We start from the raw sequence: 27,973 nt of genomic DNA, 5'->3' as shown, positions 1-27,973 counted from the left end.
GCCCTAGGAGGACTCATCTTGTCCTTTGGATTCCTCTGTCACCTCTTTGCTGATGCCACTCAAATATTTTCCTCCTTCCACACTTTCACCAAAGCCATCTCAAACGGAATACCAACTGTTTCACTGCAATTTGTCACTGGATGGCTTTATGCTGCCTCATGCTGAACTCTTTAAAAACAGCTTCCAACACCATCCCTACCCTCTCCTATCTCCATCCCACCTGACCCTTTTGCTTCCTCGCCCAAGGCTTGCTAGCTTGCGGGTGCTCTTTGATATAGACCTTCAACTGCAACAATTCATCAGTACCACTGCATGCAAAATGTGTCTACAAAAACTCTAATCTCCACCTTTGTGCTCAGCATACGTGACTACTACTCCGGTATACTCCTTGCACTTCCTTTCTACTTCTGCCACCCTTTAAAGCCCTCAACTTTGTTATCTGCACTTTCTAATACCTACCCAGATCTTCCACCCACTTCTACCTACTGGTAACATGCTGGTTGGCTTTCCTTGTACAATCACTTCCTTCTCCGAGTCTACAAAGCTATCAACTATCTGTGTACTCACCATCTTTCCCTCCTCTCTGCCTCTGCACTCAACCTCCCTGTCCCATGCCCTCCCTGTACATCCTACCACTTATGCATATTCTCCCTACTTGCCCGATGCCATTGGAACTCTCCGCCCATCACAATCAAAGCCAGCCCAACCATGGATCTTTTCAAAGCTTGGCTCAAACTTCTCTTACTTGCAAAAGAGGGAGCTCCAGCTGCCCTCTCCTCCATCCCCCAAATCTGACCCCCACCATTCCCTCCAGTGCCGTGTAATTATATAATAATGTAATTTTGCATATTTGTACAGCACTCCACTAAGCACTTGTGTCCTTAGGTAACTATCTTTGTAGGTCACCTCTTTCTTACATTTTTATTGTTTGTTTTGTCCCTGATCTGTGTCTCACTTAGTTCAGAACCATATAAACTGACCCACCAATTGGTCTCATCTTTGATATGTTGTACAGGCACCCTTCCGGGGAATGCCTCTGCTATCTGCAAATGTTATTGTCAGTAATTTCTGACCGAAATCGACATCCCTGTTCTTCAAATTAATACAAGTAATAACCTCAAAATACCAACACAAGAATACATGTATTCACCCTCACATGGACGGGCATGACCGGTGGGTGATACACACCATTTGGCAAAGGTGTTGCATCGAACTCAACGCCAATCCCAGCAAAACCCAGCCAACACATCAGCGGCAGACAAAACAGTTGTTACAATTCCTCCGGTCAGAAGTAGACACTCTTTTAACAGAAGGGGCCATAGAGGAAGTATCATGACAGGAGACAAACATCTGCATCTATTCAGTCTATTTCCTTGTACCAAAGAAAGTCAAGACCGTGACACCATTTTTGAATTTAAGACCAGCCAACAAAGGTGTCAAACCACAATGATTCTGCATGACCACTCTCCAAGAGGTGGTCTCACTATTAAATCAAAAGGACTACATGGGGGCCCCTGACATGAAAAATGCATACTTTCATATTTTCCAGTAACTATGCTTCAAAGTGGGACATTGCCATTACAAATTTAAAATACTAACCTTTGGCATAGCATCAGCACTTTGTGTATTTACAAAAGTGGTCGCAGCAAAGTTATGTAAAGCATCAATGTATAGCCCCACTTAGACGACTGGCTCATAACGGGGAACAGTGCAGAGCAATGCCTACAAAGCACCCAGACATCAGTTACCCTCCGTCATAAACTAGGTTTCTCCACAAGCAATACAAAATCAAGTCTTGTCCCAAACCAAGTCAAAAGATTCTTGAGGCCACCCTAGATACACAATGGGCATTTGCCTACCCATCCATGGAATTAATCCATACTTTAATCAGCCTAGTTCCTTCTTATCAACCAAATAAACTGAATCCAGTAAAGGAGTGATGAGGTTACTAGGAATGATTGCTTCGTGTGTTGAGCTCGAGTTCAATAGAAGCATTTGTGAGGTTAATAGGAATGATGGCTTTGTGCATTTACCTCAAACATCATGTATGCCTTCACATGGAACCTTTGCAGGCATAGCTCATCTCTCAGCAGTCACAAGCTAAGTGTGAGTGTGAGGATTTAGTGGTCATATCACAGTGAATCTATTGGTTGCCTCCACAACCACTAGTCTGGCTTCAGGGCAGCCAGTGGCATGGAAACTGCACTCCTGAACACTCGTGAAGACTTGCTTGCTAGCTCGATTCCAACTCTCCTTCCGTTCTCGGCCTTCTCGATCTTTCCTCTGCCTTTGACACGGTCATTCATGCCGCCCTTATAAATCGGCTTTCTGATACTCTGGGCATCGTGGACCTGGCACTGGATTGGTTGACGACCTTCCTCTCTGACCATTCCAGGTTCAACTCGGCCCTTTTCTCTCCTCCATCTTACTCTCCACCTGCAGTGTTTCTCAGGGCTCTATCCTCTCGCTGTGGCTCTTCAACATCTACCTTGCCCCTCTGGCCCATTTGATCTCCACCTACTCCCCTCATTTCCAGTGTTATGCGGATGACACACAGCTCTCCTTCAAGCTTCCCTCCACTGCCTCCTCTTCTTCCTCATTCATGCTTGACTGTTTGCTATTCAGGCATGGTGCACTGCTAATGATTTCTGCCTTAATGCTAGTAAAACTGAGATCATTCCCATTGGGACCCCAGCTCCCTCCTTCCCTCCGACTCTCTGGCTTCTCTCAATGGGTCCCCTCACCTCCCCTCACCTCTTGCGGGGTAAAAAAACTTGGTGCCATTTTCGACTCCTCTCTCCTAACATCACTGACCTTGTCCAGAAGGCCAACTCTTAGCTGCACCTCCTCAGAGGCATTCTCCCTTTTCTCACCTTCCCCCAGAAACTCAGTCTCCAGAGCTCTGGACCTCTCTAGGCTGAACTACTGCAACATCATCTTCCTCAATTTGCCTAAACAGTCCCTTTGCCCCTTTTATCTAATCCAGAAAAGGACTGCAAGATTTATCCTTGGCCTCAAGCCCAGGGACTGCATCTGTTAAGCCCTAAAATCTCTCCACTGGCTCCCGGTTGTTGCAAGGATCAAGTTCAAGACCCTCTGCATCACTTACAAGGCTTTCTGGGGCCTGGGATCTCCGCTACATCCAACTCTCTCTCCCTAAATACCTCCCTGCTAGAGCCCTTCGGTTTTCTAATTCCAACTCTCTGCAGATCAGACGCTTTTCCAAGTAGAGAGTGGGGGATAGAACTCTCTTCCGCAGGAGCCTCCCTCTAGAATGGCCTCCCTCCCTCTCAGACTTGAGCCGGATCTCCTTAAGTTACGGAAGCTTCTCACAAGACTCCTTGTATCTTCTTCCTTCACTCTCTCCTGCTAATGTACCCCTCTTCCTCATTGAACTGGCTGCCTGGTTCCTTCTGAGTCATACATGGCACCAGGCCCTCCTTGCCCATTCTACCCCATCACCTCGGTCTTCCTTGACCCCCTCTCTTCCCACCATTCCTGCACTTGCCCTTCCGGCTCCCTCCCCCTGTACTAGCCTGGTGGGGCCTGTACCCCTACTGAGCCCGGTCCAGTTCCGTCCTCGTGCTTAGCATGTGGACCTTCTTTCCCTGCAATCCCTGCATTCCTCTGGCACTTGTCCTCCTGGCCTTTCCTAGCACTCCCCTAGCCTAGAGGGCCTCTTCCACCCCCTCAGTACTTGAACGCTCTCCACTCCGACCTGCTCTTCCCTTGCCAACTTTGCATTATCGTACGCCCCCCACTCCCCTGCACTTCCTGTTACTGCACTTGCACGATCCGAATGACACAAGACCTAGCAGGACCGTTTTTGTTCTTCTCTTCTCGCCCCCCCCCCTTTTTTTGCTGTCTTGTGACACCTTGAAACACTGTTTGCTGTATAGGTGCATTATAAATACCCAATAAATAAAATAAATATCAGTGGTAATGGCTCTGCAGTGGTGAACACTATCAAACATGTTCTATGTTTACCCATTTGTGAATCCGCCTGCACAAGTGACCACTACAACAGACCCCTACATGTTGGGTGGGGCACTCATTGTCAGGCCTTAACAGTCTGAGAAAGATGGACCCCACAGGACTCCGACTTCCCCCATCAACATACTGGAGCCATTAGCTGTGCATCAAGCATTGCACTTTCCAAATACTTATTCTAAATAAGAGTGGCCTAGACAAAATAGACAAAACCAGTGCTATGTTTTACAGAAATAACCAAGGAGTAATGCCCTCCCATACTCTTAAGGGTTGCACAACAGATCTGGCAATGGTGCATCCAGAAAAACATTTAGTTACAAGCATAGCATATTCCAGTGATGGACAGTTGTCTAATAGACAGCATTAGCAGACCAGTGGCAGAAGAACAGTAGTGGGAGCTAGACGCAAGCACAAACTAACTAATATTCCATAGTGGTGCACTCGAAATATAGACCTATTGGCTAGAAATACAAACCCCAAATGCCACAACCTTGCATCTAGGTCTCTGGAACCAGGATCATTAGATAACGCTCTATGGATAATTTGGTAGAGATATTTGCATGCGTTTTCACCATTGATACCCATTCTACACAGGGTGGTACACAAACAGCTCCAGGAGAGACATTAATCTTGATTGCTACCACATGTGTAATCATGATTAATGTAGTAGCCTAATCTGCTGCACATGTTGGTAAAACCACCCATCAATATATAGCCAATTCACCATCTTGTATGATAAGCATCCCACCCTGCAAGCTGTGAACTTGTCAGCCTGGCTCCTGAAGTCAAAGAATTTGGTAATCTAAATAGTTCATCTAAACATACCAATATAGTGTATGAACATGCTCTGCGTGGCAAAGAAGTCTAATACCAGGGCTTGTTACTGTTATCAATGGAAAACATTTGTTATTTGGAGGACAAGAGAGGACTTATCCCAATAGATTTCTCCCCCACAGATATTGTTTCATACTTACTCTTCCATTTACACTCTGGCTTAGTGCACAACGCTCTCAAAGACCACGATGTGAGACCGGTTTGTGTTGAAGTCAAAGTTGCAAGCTGCAACATTGTATAACGAGAGCAATAACAAAGATTGAAATGGGTGTGATGAAAGAAGCAAGGAAAGCTTAACTGCTGATTGTTTGAACATTAAAGGAGAACAATAAAATACCAGCGACAGAGGGGTCCGGTATCACAAGGGTGCTCAATCGAAAGTCTCTAACATATCCAGCCAAGAGGTGGCAGAAACAAAAGTAGAATATTGGCAAGAACATTGTGTGAAGTGAATCGAAGTGGTGCTGCAACGGTTTAAGTTAAACAAATCGCACATTCGGAAGTCTTCAATGTTTGATATCAAGAGGGAAACATGGAAAGTGAAAGTACATGGTCCGAGCCTGAACCATGGAGACCGAATGTGAATTTCCTGCTAAAGGGGTCCAACCCCAAATGAGGGAGACCATTTGTGAACATTGTGGTAAAAAGGGGTCCGAGCCGGAAGGAGGGATACCCATGATGAGCACTGAAAGTGAGAACTTGTGAATGTGAAAATCCTGATAAGAAAGGAGCTTTGGTGCTCGCTTGTTACTTCAAGAGGGAAACCTAGAAAGTGAGATGACATGGTCCGAGCACGAACGACGGAGACCAATTGTGAATAATCTGCTAAAGGGGTCCGAACGCAAACGAGGGAGATCCATGGTCCGAGCCGAATGAGGGAGACCAAATGTGAATATTGTGGTAAAAAGGGGGTTCGAGCCTGAAGGAGGGAAACTCATGATCAACGCTGAAAGCGAGAACTTGTGAATATAAAAATCCTGATAAGAAAGTAACTTTGGTGCTTGCTTGTTACTTGAGGCCCTCTGCAGTAAGAAACTGTTACTGGCAAAGAGGCTTTGGCAGAAGGCCCTGATACCTATGCTTTGAACTCTATACATGTGGCAGTGAAACCAGAGTGTGTGCAAAGCTCGAACTTGCCGCCTTGCCCCATGCTGAAAATGTGAGGAATGGAAGCCAACTGCTCAACTATCCTGACATATTATTTCTTGAACACTTTTTTTTTTTGCATACACTATTGTCCCACACCATTTTGTATTTAGAAGTAAGGACTGGCAATAGGTTTATTAGTATAGGCCCTTTTATTTTGACTTGCTCGAGTAGGACTCTTATTATTGTTATTTGATGGTTGTAGCATGCTCCCATCCTTCAACAAACCCATTGAAGTTCAATAAACACCCTTGAACAGCGATCACTTGTGTCTGTCTTCACTGTTTGATACCATGCCTTCCTTACAGTACCTACACACTTAATACATGGGTAGTGAGACAGGAAGGCCCCTGCTGATGCTCCTTTTACAACATGTAATACTCTATACCATATACCAACCACTGCATGGTGGAATGTGCAAAGCACGTTACTCTAAACAGATGTATCTCATATCTCTCTCAAGGTTACGATTTCCTTAAAATACCCCCCTACTCTTTGCGGAAGCAGCTATGATGAAAGATGGGACTTCCTGTATGTACTTGCCTGTGCTTGTTTGTAAACATGAGGAAAGCATTTGTGATGGGTGTGCTGTGCTGCCCCATCATGCCACATCATTGCAGGTAATCTAGTGTTCTAGTATGCTGAATACCCCTCTTGCATGTCTCTTTAGTGCCCATAATTCTTTCCGAAATCATATGTACAAAACTGGAGATAAGCTACTATCTCACTTTGATGCCCCTGACACAATGAAGTTCACTCGGGATCAACAGTTAAGTCATGTTGAGTCCCACATCATGTCACTCACTTCTACCCACTTCTCATCTAGAGGAGGGTTGGAGTGTGGGAAATAGGAGAGTAGTGACGCAGAGTTGGCGGAGTAGTGGTAGTGAGAAGATGGCAGGACAGTAATTCATGGCATTGGCTGTGAATGGTTCCAGGAGTACATTTATTATGTTGCAAGAAATTACATGTCGCACATTCACCCATGAGTCTATTTGGGGCAAGTGGAAGCCGCTAGTAGAGTCAGCTGGAATGACTGCATTTTTATGGATAACCACCACTTTCGGGTGGCGGACCTCTACTTGAAATGTTTCTTAAAACGTATATGTTATTAGGGTGTAAGTTTCAGTTGAATGGCCAGGACTAAGAAAGCCTACAGCCGGATCTTGGCCTGTTGAATTTTGATACGATGTGGGGCTGTCCAGCAGACAATGAAGTTACAGTAAAGGAATAGTACGGTCAGTTTTCTCAGAAAGGAATGAGGGGTTGAGTGCAAGGAGGCAGCTGAAGGTCAGCGTCCCCCAGATAGCACAATCCTCCCCACAATGAGAGCCAATAATGGACTCTCCCAAGATGGGAATAAGGCTAAGACAAAGTGCGGGTGAGCTTAAATGGGAGTTTATCAATCAGAATAGGGCCTGCAAAGGACTCTGCAAACTCTGAGAGCGCTCTGTCTGACAATAGCAAAGACAGGCGTATATATTTACAAAAAACGTCATAAGAACCTACATACTATAGGGGGCACAAGTTTGTGGGGATTGGGTGGCAACGACTAACTATAGGTGCCGCTGTGATGTGGTTTGCCGTGGTTGGTGGACGTCACTGGTTACCCTCGTGGGCCGGGCCGGGCAGGGCAGGTCAGCTGGGTTCATCCGGACGGCGTTGTTGTGCCAGCCGTGACCAGTGTCAGTGATGAACGTCTTTCCCGGCTTTCTGCCCTAAGGCCACGCACACTGCATTCATTCAACATTGCAATATTATCTTCCCCGGTAAATCTTCCAATAGGTTATTGTACAGGTTAATGCAACACAGGAGGAATGCAGCTAGAGTGGGGTCTTTTGGTGATACATCAATGCATGGTTACCATCGTCCTGTTGACCGGGTATCAAAGGTCGCGAGGTTGGGTCTCAGGGCAAGGGACGAGCTGTCCGAGTTATCATGTCCCGTTAGAAGTCGTTATGAATGTGTTCCTGTAGTGTTGCTATAATATTGGGTGTCCTAATTTTACAGGGGCCATTAACCTAGGGTGAGCCGGTGGGTCGTGGAGCCTAAAAAAGGGCGCCTTCGGGCCTGCGTTTATGGCCGGGGTTTACTGCTGGGTTGTAAATAATTCAGGTGGCAGGCCGCGGCCCTGGGTGCTGCGGGGGAATATGAATGTTTGAAGCGGCTCCAGCCGAATTGGGGGAGGTGGAGCAGAGCAGCACAGGCCTCTGCTTTCCGTCTGGCAGGCTTCAATGGGGAGGAAGGGGGAATGGCCTTGGATATGCCCACAAAGGTATTTTCCTGATGTGTTGCAGATTTAAGTGGAAGAGGCATAAACATCCATATAATATACAATACTCATTGAGTCTTTTCAAAGCTTATGTTTTCAACATTTTCAAAGCTTATGTTTTCAACATTGTTAGCCTTTTACATGGCCATTTCAAATGCGTTACCTATATGTTAAGTATTTAACAACCACAACATTTTGTTACATTTCTATACATGCGCGGTAAGCGAGGTAGTAGTAAGGTTGGTGGAGCACGCAGGAACAACCGGCTAATAAGACTGATGGCAGTGATACATGGTGATCTTGGACATACATACTGTGCATTTTCGTGCACCATTTACATGAGCTCCCAATAGGGTTGTATTTGTCTTCCTTTGCACTCTAGCAGCATTAGTTCAGTTATGGCATGGGACCTTGGGGTGCAGTCTTCTCGGCGAAACATATAACATGAAAACCCCGGGACACTTTTACCATTTGAGCATAGCTACGGGGATGTGGGTACTTCAACCAGAATGCCATGTAAACGCACATTCTTCCATCTTCATGGAGGTTGCATGTTTTCAGTCAGAAAGGTCATGGAGAGAAGAGTTTCCTCACAGGTAGTTTGCTCATAAGTATTTGGGGGGCTCTGCTTTTGTCAGGAGACCAATTTACAGTTCTTTTCCACCCCGGCCCTGCTGGCCGGGTCACACTGGGAACAGTGATACACTGCGGAAGGTGAAATGTTACAGTGTTTACATCTAGCACTAGCTCATGTCCGTCTGTTCGTGGGAACGGGTTCCCAGCGCATCTGCCAGGGAGCTGCGGCCGCAGGGACAAGTGAGACTCTCCAGGGGTGGGGGCCGCGTTGTGGTGCACAGGGCTCAAAACATTTTGATTTCACAAAATGGTTTCCAGGGCCTAGCTAAATACAGCATGTTTGGTCAATGTCTTCAGCCAGTGGTCCATCCGCCACCTGGGCCCTGGTGGCAGGGAGAACCCCTGATGAGCCATGGACTTCACAGGGGGAAGAGGCTGCAGGGGAGGGGGGTCTCTTGGACCAATCCTCCCATACATTTCCCCCCTTTCGTTACTTAAGTAACGAATACTGTAACTCCCTCAACCTCTTGCGTTCCTCTTCTTCAGCTACAGCCTCATCCCATGCAGGGGTACCTTTTATAGGCATCCATGCCCTACACACTCCTCGCAGGCTCTCTCCCCTTTTAGCATACTCGTCCGGGGTACAGGTCAGATATATACACCCTTCATCCTCGTTCAAATCCACCCACACCTCCTCATACCATTCAAGTATACAGGGCTCTTTAATTGTAGTGTGCCACAGCCTGTCTACTACATCCCCGCTGTGGTACCTAGGCACCATCTGGTAACTTGGTGTGTTTTCTGTTCCTGTTTGTACCTCTACTTCCTGCATATGTTGTACTGTACCGCGAGCGTTGCCCATTGTCACCATCATCATTGCACCGTTTGGTACTGCGTTTGCACAACATCGAAGGCCCACCTGGCACATACAAAAGATAAAAAGGAGGAACACTACTGTCGGCATCAAAAGTTTAACAGTCATTCCCAGCCATGATGGGACTCAGGAGAAGATGTTGTCGAACCATGTGCTTGCTTCTGCTCCACCTTCCATTTTCATTCTTTCTCCTAGGTTATGTACTGCTTCGATCACATGGGACAAGGAACCATTATCTGCGTCTTCGGAAGGTACGAAATGCAGCAGGCACTTCCAATTTTTCGGCAAACGCCTCCGTCCAGTGCTGTCAACAGGTCCAAGACATACCTATTTTGCATGTTCATTAGCCGCAGTGCTCGCAGTTCCACCTTTATTACGTTAAATCCTTCTTCAGTGTCATTCGCCAGCTGGATCAGCTCCCAGCGTGTAATTTGGAGCCATTTTGCATTTGCTCGTGCCTGGATGCTAGGGATGAGTGAGGCAAAGAAAGTTTCTGCAGAGCTGAATAATCGATATCTATCCGGGATCTGTGCCAGTAGCTCTGATGATGCTTTTGATACGTAGTTCGATGATCGTTTGTTTCGTGACAGCATCTCCTCCTTGTTACCGGAAGACAGGACATATACTTGTGACTCTGCAGTTGGCTGGGCCTCATTCTGCTGAGGGGTCTCTCGCATTTTCTTGCACCCATCAATGTGGCTTTCCGGTATCACCATTAGTGCGGAATGTAGGGTGGCCAATGAGCAGCTGCCACTCCATGATAGTGGGAGGTGCAGGTATGCCTGGTTGCCACATACCCAATAAGTGTCCATGAGGGCCCCTGTTCCCTTTCTCATATCTGGGATGGTGAGGGTCTTGTTGCAATTTTTGTTTACCCCCATGATCACTTTCCCGTCTCCCTTGAAACACAGTTCATAGTTTATTTCTTTCTGTAGCTTGAAGGGCTTTTCAATGGCCGTCACCCAAGTCAATTTTGAGATGTGCTCCTTCCATACTGGTGTGCATGTTTTTTCTATCCACTGCAGTTTCTCTGGTGCCACACCTCGCAGTGCTTCAGTTTTGCACATTATTTCTTCATCTTTCCACCTATTTTCTGAAAATAATGTCCCTTGTATTATAAAAAATGGTTCTTCCAAACATATCACTCCTACCGCCTTCGGATAACATGTCTTCTCATTCTGCAGCATTTAAAAAGTTACCTCATGTGCCTGGAAGGTGTTCTTAATTCTGCACAACGTGAGATGAAGGAGACATTGGGCATCGACAATAGGCAACTCTTTGGGCAGCAATACTTTGGGTGTACCTGAAGCATGGGGAATGAGGGAGCAGACATAACAGCTCTCATTTGTTGTTTGCTTAGCCGTTGCACTCATGTCCGCATACCATTTATTTGTCTGGTGGGGGTGTCGTGGGTCTTCCATTTTGTCCAGTCCCAACCTGTAATACTCGTCGTATTTTCTCCTTCCCGCCTCCCTTTTCCTCCTGTTATTTCTATGATATCTCCCAGCTTCATGGGCGAGGAACAGTGTAGGCCCCCCTTTCTCCCCTTCGCCCCCTTTTCCCCATTCATTCTATAATGCTTCGTATCTCACAGCCATCTTTTCATTCTCTTTCTTTATACTATCTAGCAGTGTGTTTTCTGTTTCGGGAGTGGACACGCTGGTGGGGGTGTTGTATAACCATGATATAACAGAGGGGTTGTGATCATTTAAACTGTGGGCATTGTAATTAGATGCTTTTGGTGGGGAAGTTGTGCTGTTTCGTATTTTTTCCTGCAGTCTTTCATTTGGCGAGATAGCAACATTGGGCGGTGTCGTGTAATATCCCCATACAAGTTTAGATCCGTCCCACACCAAAAAATCACCTTCTTTAGTATTTGCAGTTGTTGTTTCATTTGTCGCATTAATCCCATTGTTCCCTCCCCCCTCGTTCATCTCGATAGAGATGAATGCTATAAACCAATATGTAACCAAGCCAAACAGTATTGTAAAAATAATGTAATGCATACAGACAATCCACACTCAAATGAATATCTACATCTTTCAGCTAAAACTTCTCTATATCTAACAAATCTATCCGCTGCAGGCTGCCCGTTAGTTGCCATGGTAGTTCCTGTTTGAGATATAAAAGTGCATTAAGTGCGTGCATGTAAACATTCTTTTTGGCACTGTATGTACCAGGAGGTCATGAAAGGGAGATGGGTTGGGTGGGGGAGGAGGGAAGGTGGGGGGGCAATGCACAGAGAAGGGAGCAGACAATATACACATCGTTATTTTCACTTGAACGCATTTTTTTTTCTTCATTTATCTCGATCAATAACCTGTAATATAATTTCTTTCGTTAACAATTTTGTCTATCAGTTACACTCCTCCATTCACTTGTTCACGCTCACTCATCATTTTCATTACTTTTGTTTGCTGTTGTCTGTGCCTCCCCATCCACCTCTTCCTGTACACTATTATATGCCTTTCGCACATCTGTCAAATGTATCCAGTACTTGAGCCCCTTTACTTTTACAGCTGTAGGGGTACAAAATACCACTTTGTACGGCCCATGAAACCTTGGGGCATTCCACCGGCGCACAAAGCTCCAGACATAAATGAACTCTCCTGGCATTAATTGTACCTGTGTTTCATGTTCCGCACGGGACACCGTTGTGTTCCCTTCTTCCCTTGTGAATGGTGGCGAGAGCTGCCTTGAGATTGCACGTGCTGCCCTAGTTAGCTTCTTCAGGTATTCTGTGAATTCATCTCCAATATGGTGGCGCTTCTGTGTGCATCTGAGTGTTGGCGTAGTGGGGAATGTGCTGTGTGCATCCGTCTCCCTGTCACAATTTCGTGCGGGGACATATGGTTGTCCTTGCTCGGCTGATTCCTCAGCTCAAACAGTGCAAGGGGTAAGCAGTAGATCCAGTTTTTCTTCAACGAAAAACACAATTTAGACAATCTCCCTTTTAACAGTCTGTTCATCTTTTTGACAACGCCATTACTTTGAGGATGATGAATCGAGCACAATTTATGCTTTAATCCCAATAACGTGGTCACTTCTTTGAAGAGCTCGTTCACAAAATTAGTGCCGTTGTCTGAGCGAATTACGTCGCAAATTCCCCAACGCGGGAACACTTCCCTTACTAGGAACTTTGCAGCGCTTTTAGCATCAGGTCGCGCACATGGGCCTGCTTCCACCCACCTCGAAAATGGACATACAACCACTATCATGTAGTGTGCCCCATTACACCTCTCCCCCATGTCTGCGTAATCAATGTGCAGTTCTATGAAAGGCCCTATGGGTTTTGGAATTGTCCCCCTGAGTGTTCGTAGCGTCATTCCAGAGTTATATATTTGGCACGTTGTGCACTCCATTGTCAATCTAGATATGTGCTCCTGGAGACATGGCACAAACCAGTCTTCTTGTATCTCTGCTGCAATGTGTTGTTTAGTGTTATGCGCTGGAAAGTGTAATTGCTGAAATGCTCTCTCTAACAGTTTGACGGGCATCACTACTTTTCCTGAGTTATTTTGGCGCCATAATAAATCTGTTGCCGATTGGCTGCACCCTCTTGTTTCCCACACCATCTTTTCATCACAACTGGCCCCTTCCTGCAACTCTCGTATTTGTGATATGGGCATGGCATTGTATCCTTCTGGGAGCTCTTCGTTCGTCTTGTGCTGCAATAGGTACTCACCTGTTCCATGTCTTTCAAAATACAAAGCTTCCTTGGCAGCAGCGTCTGCTGCCGTGGTCCCCAAGGATACGTCTGTGCTTGGCACTTCACTATTGCTACCACTCTTGGATCTTTTAGGGCCTCAATCAATTCTTTCAGTAGTTCAGCATGTTGCACTGAGGTCCCATCTGCCCTTCGAAAACCTCTCCGCCCCCACCGGGCTAGACCTCCGTGTACTGTCGTCGTCATGTAGGCTGAATCTGTATATATTGTTACTGTACATCCTTTAGCTGCATGTAATGCTTCTATTAGGGCGATAAGTTCCGCTGCTTGGGCTGGGAAATGGGACGGAAGGCGGTACTGTACTAGTATTTCATACTCAACTTCTTCTAGCCTCACTACTGCCAGTCCCACATGTTTCTCTCCTGTGTCCATGTCAATCGACGCTGACCCACCCACAAAGTACACCTCTCCCTCGCTCAGGGCATTTTCACACACCACCGTGCCCTCCCCCGTTTCTCCTGTGTAAGTTGCACAATTGTGTTCTTGCATGTCCTCTAGTGTGCATGGTTCTGTGATGAATGTTGCCGGGTTTACTGTCCTGCACCTTACCACATGAATATTGGCGCTGGCCAATATTATCTCCTAGGCAGTTGCTCGCTGTGTGGTCAGTGTACATTTTGATCTTTCAAGTATTGCAAATAATGAGTGTTCCACAAACAATGTCACAGGGCACCCCATTACTATTGTGGCACTTTTCTCAATGGTGAACGAGGCGGCGGCAAGAGATTGCTCGCACGCGAAGTGGCCTTGCATCACCGCATCCAATGTGCCACTATAGTAAGCCAATGGTTTGTGTCCTAGGGAAGTCTTTTGTGTCAGTACAGCTGTCATAAGAGTTCCCTTACAATGTGAGAACAGGTAAAATTTGCACTCATAATCAGGATTGGCGAGTACTGGAGCACTCGAAATCAGCTCTTTTAGCGACCCAAACAAGTCAGTCATTTCTTCTGACCACTCTATTTCCTGTTCTCTTGCTGGGCCTCCTTGAGTGCTTGCAGTAATGGCCTGGTGTAGGTAGCATAATCTAATATCCATGCTCTACAATAGTTACACATTCCCAAGAATTTCTGCATCTCCTTCACTGTTGTTGGTTCTCTCACTGACCTTATTGCTTCCACTCTGTCAGGGATTATTCTTTTCCCGTCTTTTGATATCAGCTGTCCCAGGTACATCACCTCTGACTGACAGTATTGTAGCTTTCCCTTGTCCACCATGTACCCTTTATTCGCCAGCCGCGTCAAAAGTGTTACTGGGTCTTTTCTGCACGTCTCTTCACTATGTGCGCAGACGAGCAAATCGTCTACGTACTGAATGATCGTGCTTTAAACTGATAAATTACCCAGGTCTTTGTGTAGTATGCGGTTGAATATGCTTGGACTTTCACAGTACCCCTGAGGTAGCCTGCAATGCTCGTATCTCTTTCCCCCTAATGTTGAATGCTGTCAGGTATCTGCTTTCTTCTGCCAAGGGGATGGAGAAGAATGCATTTTTCAAATCAACCACTGTGAAATGTGATGCCATTTTTGGGATGCTGCATAATATTGAAGCAGGGTTCGGGACCAAAGGGAACTCTTTCTGTATGACGTCATTTAGGGGGCGTAAATCCTGGATCATCCTCCAAGCCCCTCCCTTTGCTTTTTTGATCGGGTAGATACATGTGTTACATGGGGAGTTTGAAGGCACTATTATCCCCTGTGCTAACAATGCATTTATTGTCTCTTTTATCCCTTCCTCAGCTTCGCGGGACAATGGGTATTGTTTCACTCGGGGCACAATTGCCCCTGGTTTGAGTTTTATCACCACTGGTGTCACTCCATGCAACAGACCTACATCATGGGGGCCTGTTGTCCACAAATTGTTTGGCACCAGTCGCATGTCATCATCAAAAAAGGTCAGTGGCGTTCCCACCACTGCCATCAACTGGACGGGAACTTGTCTTGTCTGAAACAAAATGTCACAGGGCATTGCTATTTCCATTACTATCTCGCCATCATTTTCCGCATCAGAAAAGAGATCCTCATCAGATAAGTCTCGTAGGGCAATATTAGCGTTGATGCACAGTACAGTGCGCCATTCACACCCATCTATGTCCATCCCAATCACTGCAATCCTTTTTGCTGATACCTGTACAGCATGTAAGTCTAAGGATACCACTGACCCTGGTGCTATGTCTGGGCGCACTATTGGGCGGAAGATAAATTCTGCGGGTATTTTCCACTCCAACTTTTTTAGCTCGGGAACTACTTGGGCCAGCATTTTTAAGCCTTCGATGAACATTCTTTCGTCCACTGGCATGCCACGTATTTCCTGTGCCGTTGTCCGAGCCTGCACTACCAGCATTACGCGTAATGGGCATATTCCTGGTGTCGAGCACACTATCTCTCTTTCTGTAAATGATATTGTAATGTTAAGCTTGCTAAGAAGGTCCCTTCCGAGCAGGTTTATTGGCGATTGTTCATAATACAGTAAGGGAGGGTGTCTTTACCGTTTTACCCCCCACTGTCACATCCAAATCTTCTGTGTAAGGAACTTCAATTACAGCCCCAGAGAACCCCTGCGTCTCTAACTTCCGGTTAGATAACGGAAACCGGCCCTCACGAATACATGATTTCTCTGCTCCCGAATCCACCATGAATATGAACTGCTTGTCTCCTATCTGCGCCCCTACCAATGGTTCCTCCGCTGCATCGTAGGTTGTAGATAGAACAGGACACGCAAGTGTTCTCTGTGGGCTGTCCTATGCTGGTTGTCTCGTTGTCCCCCCCTGGCTGAAGACACTTCCTGAAACTACTGACACACCGCTATAGGGGGCTGGTGCTGGTGCTCCATTGGCATTCGTTGCAAAGGGTTGCCTGGGGTGTAGTGCATAATGTCCTTGTTTTGTGTGTGATTCTGTGTTCTGTAGTGATGCACTTGCCTTTGCTCTGGGTACCCCTGCTCTTGTTCCCTCTGTTGTCGCCCCATTGGAAGACCATATGGGCTTCCCGGGTGGGGGTTGCCATAGTGTTCTATCTCTGGAAATCCGTTGTTTGTTCTACTCCTGCACTCTCTGGAAAAGTGCCCCCATCTCCCGCAGTTCCAACAGCTTCCCTGCGCACCTCTGGGACCTTGCCATCCATTTCCTCCCATTCCCCCGTACCCTTGTCCACCCCCTTTACGACCCCTGTACCCACCTCGTCCCCCTCGAGGGGCCCAATCTTGCCACTGCGGACCTCCACTCTGCTCCTGCTCGTTCCACTGTCGTTGCCCTGCTCCTGCCCAATTCGTTGCCATCCTCCCCTGTATTGCTATCAGCCTCTCCTCCTCCTCTTCTCCCTCCCTGCTGTGTGGGAGCGCGGCTACTGCTGCAGCGACCTTCACCAGTTTCGTTTGTACTAATTTTGCCTCGTCTGCCAATCTTTTCTGCGCTATCTCCTTTTCCCTCTCTTTTATTCGTTTACAGTGGTGAACTATTATGCTCTGTATTTCGGGCCATCCTTTTGCTTCAATACCTGCAATTTTGTCAAGTGCCTTTTGTACCGCTTTAGGGAGCCCCCTCTTTATTATGAAGTAAAATAATGATGTTGATTGATACCAGGGCGTGCCCGTTTCTGCTCTCCACATCTCCTGGACCCGAAAAATGTAATCCATAGCATCTTCCCCATCGTTCATCGTACATTGCATGACTGACTGCAAATCCGGGGTGTCTGGGAACGTCTCTCTTAATGCGTCCCACACCCTGGCACGTACTGTGTTAAAAGAGGCACCATCATGGCGATCGCAGTCTAACGTTACTCCCGGGAAGCCAGCCTTTACCCATACTCTGTCAGCTTGATCCCCGACTGCTGATACTAGCACACTTTTCACATCACCTATTGCTAGAGTTACCCCGGCTGTGTGTTTCTCAAATGCATATATCCACTTGCTTGCCCCTCCTGATAGCGGGGGTAATACCTTTAACAGATTGGCCTTATCCATCTGAGCCCAGGGTATGTAATTCGGCCTCCCTCCTCCCCTGTGTAATAGTGGGAGTTGTAACCTCCCCTTTGTTGTCTTATCTGCACTCACCTTCACTCCGGTCTTTCCTAGTGGTGCCATTTTCCCCAACCTGTTCCTTAGTCGTCCTGGCCACTCTTCTTCCATGGTTCTCCCTGAACATGCGCCATCCAACCCCTCACTTCCTCCTCCCATTTCCATGCTTAATCTTTCACTTTCCTCTAAGTCCTCTCCTATATATCACACAATAGCTCCTCTCTACCTCCTGTTTCCCTTATCTCATCGTCAGTGCGCTCCTCCCTCTCCTCTAGTTCAATTATTCGGGCCGGTTCTTCTTGTATCCTAAACAATATCTCCCCCCTTCTTCCATCCCTCCTCAATGGTTTTATCCTGACTCTGCGCTCTTGATGTGAGCTATGACCTAGCAGCATTAGTCGCAGTCTGTTCACATATGCTTTTTATCCTCGAGAGCTCGTCTTTTGCTACAGAGAGCCTGGACTCTAGGTCTTCTGTTATTTTCTCTATGTTCACTATTGGTGTACTTACCTCGTCGCGCTCTCTATGACTCTCATACGGTGGGGGTGCTGTTGGCCCTTGAGTCGTAGTGACTGTTGTTGGGGGTACATAGGTTGGGTCACTGTATCCTTCTGCGGGCACTGGCTTATTTAGTATTGGGTACAACCTGGTTACCTCTACTGGTGGCTCCCCTTCCGGCAACACCTTGTCATCTTTTGGTATCAGTAATGGATTGTCAGTGGTAGATGGCAGATCAGTACCTAATTCCCTTTTCTTAGGTGGGGGTACTTCTTCAAACAATCTCCATAGGTCTAAGATTTCTCTCCTATTATGTAGCTGCTTCCCCTTGTATTTCAAATAAATGCATGTAGCTACCATATCTAGGACACTCTTGTCAAACGATCCCCCTTCGGGCCATATTTGTGGTAACCCTTCCCCCTTCAGCTCTGTAATCCACTGATCGTGATATTTCTTAATGCGTTCAGCATACCCAGGTAGATTCTTACAAATATGGGCTAATGGTGTTTCTGTCCCCATAGTTCGTGGCTGCTCGATACGGATGTATATCTATATATATATATCTTTATATAGATGTGTTACCAGATATATCTGAGTACTTGTGTATCACTGCGTGTGCTTATGCCACCTGAACAATCTAAGAATTGCTGTGCACAGCCTTTTTTTCCTGTCTACTTTTAGGGGGCACATACAAGAGCAAAGCACCCTTCGTACCCCGCCAATATCTTCAGCAAATTTATCCAAAGAAAAAACAGTCACCTTACTGCATTGCGCTTTTCCTTGTAAAATTTCTTCTGGTCGCACTTACCATGACCACACCATAATTATGCATTTATGACCATTCTTTTACATTCAACGCGATAAATATGTTCTGGCAAATGTGATGCGTACACACTCATAGACAACACTCTATTCACGGTTCAATTTGTAATCCCTTTCCTCCCTTACTAGCTGTCCCTTTCTTTCTTAATCTGATATTAATTTGTCTTGTAGTTTTGATATACACTTGTCTTTCTTCTTACAGTATTATTATTATTATTTTTTTTGTACTAACCCTGTTTTTTCCCCGTAAACCCAGAGAGAAGAATAGAAAGAGTAGCAGTCCCTAATATATTCACCGTGTCTCCCTTTTACCAGACACCTTTATCTTATTTTCACTTCCTCATATATTCCCAGTACTAGTCAAGATAGCACTATGCGGCGCCGCCTTCTACCCCCTTGCGGAGCTAGGATCCCGTCTCTTTATCTCTTTTCACCTCTTGATCCTAATGGCCATATGCAAAGAAAAAGTAAAGAAAGTCTAAAGTGGTTCTTATTAGTCCCAAAGTGTCCCCTTTCAAACAACCTCGTTCCCTGTCCTGTTTTCCTCTCCTGCTCCCTTTATGGTCGCTCGCACTTAATACTCACGTGCCCGTCTTGGACCGAGAGTCTCCGAACTGGGTCCGTCCAGGCAGTGTTGCCGTACACTGAACGGTCAGCCCCGGCTCCGGCGAGCGGTACTCAAAGGGGATTTTTCAACCGGGATCCCGTACCCTCTCTCTGTTGAGTGTGCACTTCTGAGCGTACCGGTCGCCGTTGGCGGGCAGCCTTCCGGAGCCGGCGCACCGTGCGTATCCCTTTTCGACCAGAGATTTTCATGCCAAAGGGGACGGTAGGGATATATATGTTAAGGAAAAATAATCATCACGCTGTCGGGGTCACCACTGAAGGCGAGCGTCCCCCAGATAGCATGATCCTCCCCACAATGAGAGACAATAATGGACTCTCCCAAGATGGGAATAAGGCTAAGACAAAGTGCGGGTGAGCTTAAATGGGAGTTTATCAATCAGAATAGGGCATGCAAAGGACTCTGCAAACTCCGAGAGCGCTCTGTCTGACAATAGCAAAGACAGGCGTATATATTTACAAAAAACGTCATAAGAACCTACATACTATAGGGGGCACAAGTTCGTGGGGATTGGGTGGCGACGACTAACTATAGGTGCCTCTGTGATGTGGTTTGCCGTGGTTGGTGGACGTCACTGATTACCCTCGTGGGCCGGGCCGTGCAGGTCAGCTGGGTTCATCCGGACGGTGTTGTTGTGCCAGCCGTGACCAGTGTCAGTGATGAACGTCTTTCCTGGCTTTCTGCCCTAAGGCCACGCACACCGCATTCATTCAACATTGCAATATTATCTTCCCCGGTAAATCTTCCAATAGGTTACTCTACAGGTTAATGCAACACAGGAGGAATGCAGCTAGAGTGGGGTCTTTTGGTGATACATCAATGCATGGTTACCATCGTCCTGTTGACCGGGTATCAAAGGTCGCGAGGTTGGGTCTCAGGGCAAGGGACGAGCTGTCCGAGTTATCATGTCCCGTTAGAAGTCGTTATGAATGTGTTCCTGTAGTGTTGCTATAATATTGGGTGTCCTAATTTTACAGGGGCCATTAACCTCGGGTGAGACAGTGGGTCGTGGAGCCTAAAAAAGGGCGCCTTCGGGCCTGCGTTTATGGCCGGGGTTTACTGCTGGGTTGTAAATAATTCAGGTGGCAGGCCGCAGCCCTGGGTGCTGCGGGGGAATATGAATGTTTGAAGCGGCTCCAGCCGAATTGGGGGAGGTGGAGCAGAGCAGCACAGGCCTCTGCTTTCCGTCTGGCAGGCTTCAAAGGGGAGGAAGGGGGAATGGCCTTGGATATGCCCACAAAGGTATTTTCCTCATGTGTTGCAGATTTAAGTGGAAGAGGCATAAACATTCATATAATATACAATACTCATTGAGTCTTTTCAAAGCTTATGTTTTCAACATTGTTAGTGCCTTTTACATGGCCATTTCAAATGTGTTACATATATGTTAAGTATTTAACAACCACAACATTTTGTTACATTTCTATACATGCGCGGTAAGCGAGGTAGTAGTAAGGTTGGTGGAGCACGCAGGAACAACCGGCTAATAAGACTGATGGCAGTGACACATGGTGATCTTGGACATACATACTGTGCATTTTCGTTCACCATTTACATGAGCTCCCAATAGGGTTGTATTTGTCTTCCTTTGCACTCTAGCAGCATTAGTTCAGTTATGGCATGGGACCTTGGGGTGCAGTCTTCTCGGCGAAACATATAACATGAAAACCCCGGGACACTTTTACCATTTGCGCATAGCTACGGGATGTGGGTACTTCAACCAGAATGCCATGTAAACACACATTCTTCCATCTTCATGGAGGTTACATGTTTTTAGTCAGAAAGGTCATGGAGAGAAGAGTTTCATCACAGGTAGTTTGCTCATTAGTATTTGGGGGGCTCTGCTTTTGTCAGGGGACCATTTTACAGTTCTTTTCCACCCCCGCCCTGCTGGCCGGGTCACACTGGGAACAGTGATACACTGCGGAAGGTGAAATGTTACAGTGTTTGCATCTAGCACTAGCTCATGTCCGTCTGTTCGTGGGAACGGGTTCCCAGCGGATCCTGCAGGGAGCTGCGGCCGCAGGGACAAGTGAGACTCTCCAGGGGTGGGGGCCGTGCTGTGGTGCACAGGGGTCAAACCATTTTGATTTCACAAAATGGTTTCCAGGGCCTAGCTAAATACAGCATGTTTGGTCAATGTCTTCAGCCAGTGGTCTGCCCGCCACCTGGGCCCTGGTGGCAGGGCGAACCCCTGACGAGCCATGGCCTTCACAGGGGGGAGATGCTGCAGGGGAGGGGGGTCTCTTGGACCAATCCTCCCATACACAGCACAGTGATTTGATATTGTCAAATGCACTTAACTTGCAGGGAGCAAGCGCAGCAGGGCAGGAGTAATGACGCAGCAGCATTGAAGGCTCAACAGCAGAAAAGCCACCACTCTTCACTCATAAGACAAGAAGGCAGCAGGGACGCCAAATAGAAGTTTCTTCCATAGTCTTAGTGTGCCAAAAAGTATTAATTTTTCTTTGGATCAGCACATACGATTACCCAGCTCAGAAGACTGCTTTTGGTTGGTGCTCTAGAGGAAAATGGGAGTCTGGTAGATGTTGCACATGCGGTATAGGACAGGGCATGGAATGTTCAGATAACAGACGGGAGAGGCTCAAAACAGCGATGGAGTCTACAGGCATATAAAAGTTGCATCATACAACCCACACGTCCCCCATCCCATCCCATCCATGTAGCAAATTTGGAAATGTCGCTTGGATGGTGTCAGGGTGATGGTGTTTAATAGACGCAAGTTATGTTGCTCTATGTCTGCATTCGTGTGGGGTATTTGATTGCTTCTGTATTATCCTCCATTTACCCTCCACTCTGCCAGAATCCCTTGTAATGTTTTTGTTGACACCATTGTCAGTACTTTCAGGAAGCCGTGAATTACATCTTTCTGCACAAAGAAATGTTGACCACCGATAGCAAGACCAGGCACACCAACTATAAGGTCAATAACCACAATGCTTACCACAATCTGTGGAAAAGAAAAACCTCAATGAAAATGGTCCTAGAAAAGGATTACCCCAAACAAAAAATAAAGAATAACTGGCACGTCCTGGATTGCTCTCCCAATATCATATATCAAGGCCCATCTTGCAGTGAAGAAGTTGCGGTGGCATCTAAAATAAAGACTGATGAACTCGAATTGCTGCTGCAAGTTCTACAGGAGTCTTTAAATGGGTCCTGCCAGAAGTACTTCCATGTCAGTTCAGAGTACCTTAATGACCATGTTAAAATGGCTTCTCTTACCCTCGTAGTCTTTGTTCTTAGTTTATGGTCAAAGATGACGTTTTGACCATCTTGGAATTGACTTTGGATTAAAGGTAGAACAGGTATGCTCCTATGGTTGGAATGGGATGTCTTGACACTGGCCTTTGTGTTTGTTCATGGCCCAAAACCATGCCTCCTGGGAATTTTCCAAGGATTGTCATTTGTACTGTATGCAAATGCAATGCCCCCGCCCCCATGGCATCTTCAGAATATTTTGCCCGCGACCTGTGAGTTGGATAAATCTTATAATAATATTGTGGCTATACTACTCTAGGCATGGGCACGGGTGTGTGACAGAACAGTGCATCTTTTACTGTTCCCCTTCCAATGGGGGCATTACTGCCGTTCTCTGAACTCCAAATGAACCCACCAGAAATAGGGTTAATGGTCTAGCAGTACATTCAACTTCACCTCTGTTGTTACTAACCCACACAATTTACAGAATTGACTGCTTTTTCTTCATGCAAAACCAATGGTTCAGCCCTTGTTGGCTTTTTTAACATGATTCTTTGTGATTACATTTTGTTTGACTTGGATAAACTTGTTTGTGATCTATTTGCTAGTGTATATGTTAACCTAGCCCTCTGTAGCCGGTCTGCACCTCCTGCGCGTCTGTGAGGAGGGTAGCCTTTTTGACTCTGCACTTTGCTCTTTCAGTAACTTCTTTGGCACATCAAGAGCCAACTAAAATGCTCTCTGACTTGCTGGTATTGTGGTGGTGGCCCAGAGGTACCCCTGTGGTTACACGGTTATGTGTGATTTTAACGCTGACATTACATCTAAATGCATATATAACAACACCTTAATAACATTTAAAAAATAACGACATACCTTTTACACCGCCCATATTGTCTACGTGCAGTCTGTTTCCATAGTCTGTGACTGCCCTCTAGCGGACCTTTTAATAATTAGAATCCTGGTTTTGTTATTTTTAAATGTCTTTTCACCAACATTTCACTTTACGTATTATTTTCTACCTATTTCGCCTTGCAAATACCCTTTACAGGGGGCACATACTCCGAACCCCTGTGACCACTTATATCTGTAAACCCTATTTTTCGTCCTCCCTTTTTGACTGAAGTTTAATTGGATTTTTTTCCGATTTGAGCTCAAACATGCAATACTATATTTTGCTATTTTTTCATACTGTCGTTTTTTACCTTCTTTATTTTTGTAATTCGTTAGTTCTACCCCTTCATTTGTTGCCTCTTTATTTTTTCCTGCAATGTAATCCCTGGTTACTGGTTATACAGCCCCTTCACTTAAACGACAAGTAGGTCAGAAATCATCTCTTTCTCTCTTCTTATGCAGGTCACCATCGTGGTTCTGGGGAACAAAAGTGACTTACAAGACCAAAGACGAGTCGATCACGAAGTTGCCCAACATTGGGCAAAAGTGGAGAAGGTGAAACTGTGGGAGGTGACCGTCGCTGACCGCCGGACGCTCATCGAGCCTTTCACATTCCTGGCCAGCAAGATGACCCAGCCCCAGAACAAGTCTGCCTTTCCACTCAGCCGCCGAAACAAGGGCAGTGGTTCCTTAGACAGCTGAGCAAGTCCCTGCAGGCGTGTTGCCAATTCCAGGCCCTATATTTATTGCCATTCCAGAAGGAGCTATTGATCAGCAAAATGGTCATGCACCCTTCAAAGATATGTATATCGAGTACACAACATAACTTCGCTCATCAGCTACCATATTCCAAGAATCTGAGCTCCATCCAAGTGATGCTTGCTGGGCGTGAAAATAAAACTTAAAGGGACAAATGTACATTTATAATCGACCAGATAGAAGCATCATCCATTTTGCTTATGGTGGTACAGTGCAGATGTCTAATATTGGAGCCCCGCCCCCCCCCCCAATGAACTTATGACATGCACGTTATTGGATGTACAAGATTGGGTTATATTATACCACATTGATGTCAAATGGTATGCCCTTATGTGAATCAGTGAATCGGGTTGATGAAGTAACAGTATTATACTGTGTAAGTGCAGTCACTCATAATGAGGGATAACACACCTGACCAAACAGCAGTATCGCCAAAAGTGGTGTCTATTTAACACTTGACGAGTCATGCTAATATCTCGAATGATCCCAAAACAGAAAGACTGTTTGATCTTGCATGCAGTGAAATGATCTCATTTCACCTGATAGAAAGATAGCTCAGACCTTGCTTCAGATGTTTGCACTCATCCCTGAGTCACGGTTTGAGTCCCTGCTGGGCCATCTCATCCATACATTTTTCAGATGTACATATATTGAATAACAAGTTGTAAAAATAACAGCTATTATTGCAGCACTGAGAATGTACACGTTATGGATAGTATAAGTTACAGAATTCTTTATGCTGTGGCTTGTGCTTTATGCAGACACAGAACTCCCAGTTGACTTGTATCCTTTAAGGGTACTTGATGGGGGTTTATTATTTTATTTAATACCGACTTGATAATGGACCTTCTCTTTGCAGAGCAGTCAACATGCGCCTTCCAATTAGGAATATTTTGCAGTGTTTGGAAGAGTGCCTTTTGCTTTGGTAAATTCATCTGTCGGCTCCCAGCTCTTTTGCCTATGGCGTTGCATGAGCCTCCCAGTGTGCAATACGTCTCAGTGAGTAGCGCATTCTATCAGTGTTCACTGACTCCACTATTCTGAGAATTAAAATGAGTGTGGGAGCCCCTCTACTGAGAAGGAACATGGGTCAAATACCCTGTTATATGGGATTTTTTCCAGCCAGGAGGGTCTACAGCCACGTTTTATCTCACTGCACCCTTCACACATGTGCAATAACTATTTGCATATCTGTCTGGTTCCACCCACAAAGGCAGTCCAGCACCGAAATGCTAGGCAATTCTCCAATGACTTGAATGTTTAGGAATTTGCGGTTCACCCTAAATTAGCTTGGATAATCCAGTCCTTAGAAAGGCACAGTTTTGCTTCATAATGAGGCCCGACTAGGTCGAAACACGTGTGTGGGGTTGCTGTTGGTACTCTTGTTGAGAGGAGACTTGCCTATCATTTCGGTGCTGGACTGTCTGAGTGGGTGGGAACAGTCTAATATGCAAATGGCTATTTCCCTTCTGTGAATGGTACAGTGAGCTAAAACGTGATCGTAGACTCTCCTGAGTGGGAACCTTCCCATAGAACATGTTATTTGGCCACGTTTGTTCTCGGGACTGGGTCCCCCATACCTTTTTGGACTATTATGAGGTTAGGATGTAACCTGTGAGTTGTAATGACAGAATTGGAGGATTACAATCTTGTCGGCCATTTATGATGTCCTAACTAGAGGATTATAAAGTAATTTTCCAGATGACAATGGCACTACTGATTATAAGATTATTTTATGATTTCACTGATGGCGGTGGTATAATTCTGCATCCAGCAAGTTTATTACTTTACCGCTGTTGGCAGTACTAGTTCCATCCTGATGAAGGTATCATTTCACACCTTATAATTGTATGATTTTATACTGAAGATATGATTTTGCTCTTGATTTCACACCTGATGGCATCATGATCTCCTGTGTAGTGACATTGTGATTTCAGTGACCTGCTGATTCCGGATGACCGTATGATTTATTCTCTGATTAATTTTTGATTTTTCACCTGTTGGCTGATGGATTTTGGTCCTGATGAAGGTAGGACTGCACTCCAGACAACGGGCTGATAACTCACCCGAGGCAGGCATGATTTCACTCTTTACGAAGATGTGACTTTCCCTGATGAAGAACTGAGACTGTTAACGATGCAGTTAGAAAAGCACTTGTGTGAAGGTGTGTTTTCACTCCTGAATTTCCACTATTGAAGGACTTATGTGGTGCTTGGTGAAGGTAGGACTGAACTTCAGATTATGGTTTGATGGCGCACCTCCGAAAGGCATGATTTCACTCATGATGAAGACTGGTTTGTACTGGATTTTGTTATGATTTATGAGCTGCTGACAGCAGGGTTTCAGATCTTAAATTGTAGTATTTATTGATTTTAGCAGAATGTCTTTAGCACAATGCCTTGTCAAACGATTGAATACTGTCTCCATGAGCTTAGTGAGGAACACTAGATGATATAATCATTACTCCTTGACCTCTCAACCCGTCACACCCCTTACTACAATAAGAGCTGACTGCCTTCCCAGAAAGACCCAACAAAAGGTCTAAGATTGTATAGCTCATCCTTTCAAGGGATACACACCCCCACCCTTCTGTGCCCTCATTCTGTGTTTTAACCATGACGCGGCCATGTACAAGGCTGGGTAAGGATGATGAACTGTAAGGACTGCGACGAGTCAGGAGGCCTAGGAGCAATTCTGATTAGAATATGTAATCTGCATTACCTCCCACCCCCAGGAGTGGACTGGGAACCAAAAGGGGCCCTGGAAATAATGTTCAAAGTGGCCCCATATTACACATTTTCAGCAAACCCAACCGTTTTCCTATGGTAACATTTGGAAATACCACACGAGGTCCAGTGTGCCAAGGCCTACTGGGAAATCTCCAGAGCTCCATATAGGCCAGTCCACCCCTGCCCTCCCTGTCTGGTCACAGTCCTTGCTACATGAATAGCTCACAAGCAGTGCCCCAAGGGCTATCTGATATGCATAACACGAATTACCGAATACTACTTAAACAAGTACTATTTATTCCAAACTTTGAACATCCACAGACTTGTGATCCAAGCTCTGCAGACAACCTTATATCACCAGATTACAGTGCTGCACAAAAGTGTTTGGAGAAGCCTACACAAATTCTAGAATTGTTGTGGTGTCTGTCCAGGAAGAGACAGTACCCATTCAGACAGTAAGCACTGTGACGAGGTTAGATCGTTGTGAGGTAATTGAAAATAATGCTCTTCATTGTTACGTTATGTTTTCCTTCAATTCCGTGCTTCAGCTGCTCTGAAACTTTCATTCATGGTGTAAGAGCGCCCTCTACTGAATAATCGTATTGAATGACAAAGTTGCTTTGCCGTGCTAACCCAATAAGCCGTTGTATGTTTTTATATATTTCATTATTGGACTCGTTTTAAAATACGGAGATGATACAATAGTAATATAACCTTTAAAATAAAGCAGATATTTTTCCAGATGTAAGCAGTTATAATTCATTAAATTAAGTGGATCAGCATTTATCGACATACTGTGGTTATTTTTGGGATGGTAAAGGAAGGGGGGTTTGAAGCTCTTTTGCATGTATTCAGAAGCCCAGCAGGAAGATTCCTTTAAACATAAAGTATAGTTAACTGTTGTTCCTAGGAAAAGAAATATGCAACGCCTGTAAAACGCTGAGCACACACTCTCCCAAGCAACACCGGGAACAGCTGATAGTCAACATTAACT

General features: G+C 45.8%; 1 protein-coding gene across 1 annotated transcript in view; it reads left to right on the top strand.

The window, feature by feature from the left end:
* Positions 1–27,761, top strand: part of NKIRAS2 (NFKB inhibitor interacting Ras like 2) — a 122,170-nt gene extending 94,409 nt beyond the window's left edge. Inside the window, exon 4 of the mRNA XM_069634488.1 lies at positions 23,954–27,761. Coding sequence (XP_069490589.1) covers positions 23,954–24,193 — 240 coding nt within the window. The 3' untranslated portion in view covers positions 24,194–27,761. The remainder of the gene's footprint in view (positions 1–23,953) is intronic.
* Positions 27,762–27,973: the final 212 nt, after the last annotated feature.

Source organism: Ambystoma mexicanum, chromosome 13, assembly GCF_040938575.1.
Source record: "Ambystoma mexicanum isolate Mex_15411 chromosome 13, UKY_AmexF1_1, whole genome shotgun sequence".
Classification (NCBI taxonomy): domain Eukaryota; kingdom Metazoa; phylum Chordata; class Amphibia; order Caudata; family Ambystomatidae; genus Ambystoma; species Ambystoma mexicanum.
The sequence above is the reverse complement of the archived record's forward strand: the minus strand, read 5'-3'. Positions and strand labels throughout refer to the sequence as shown.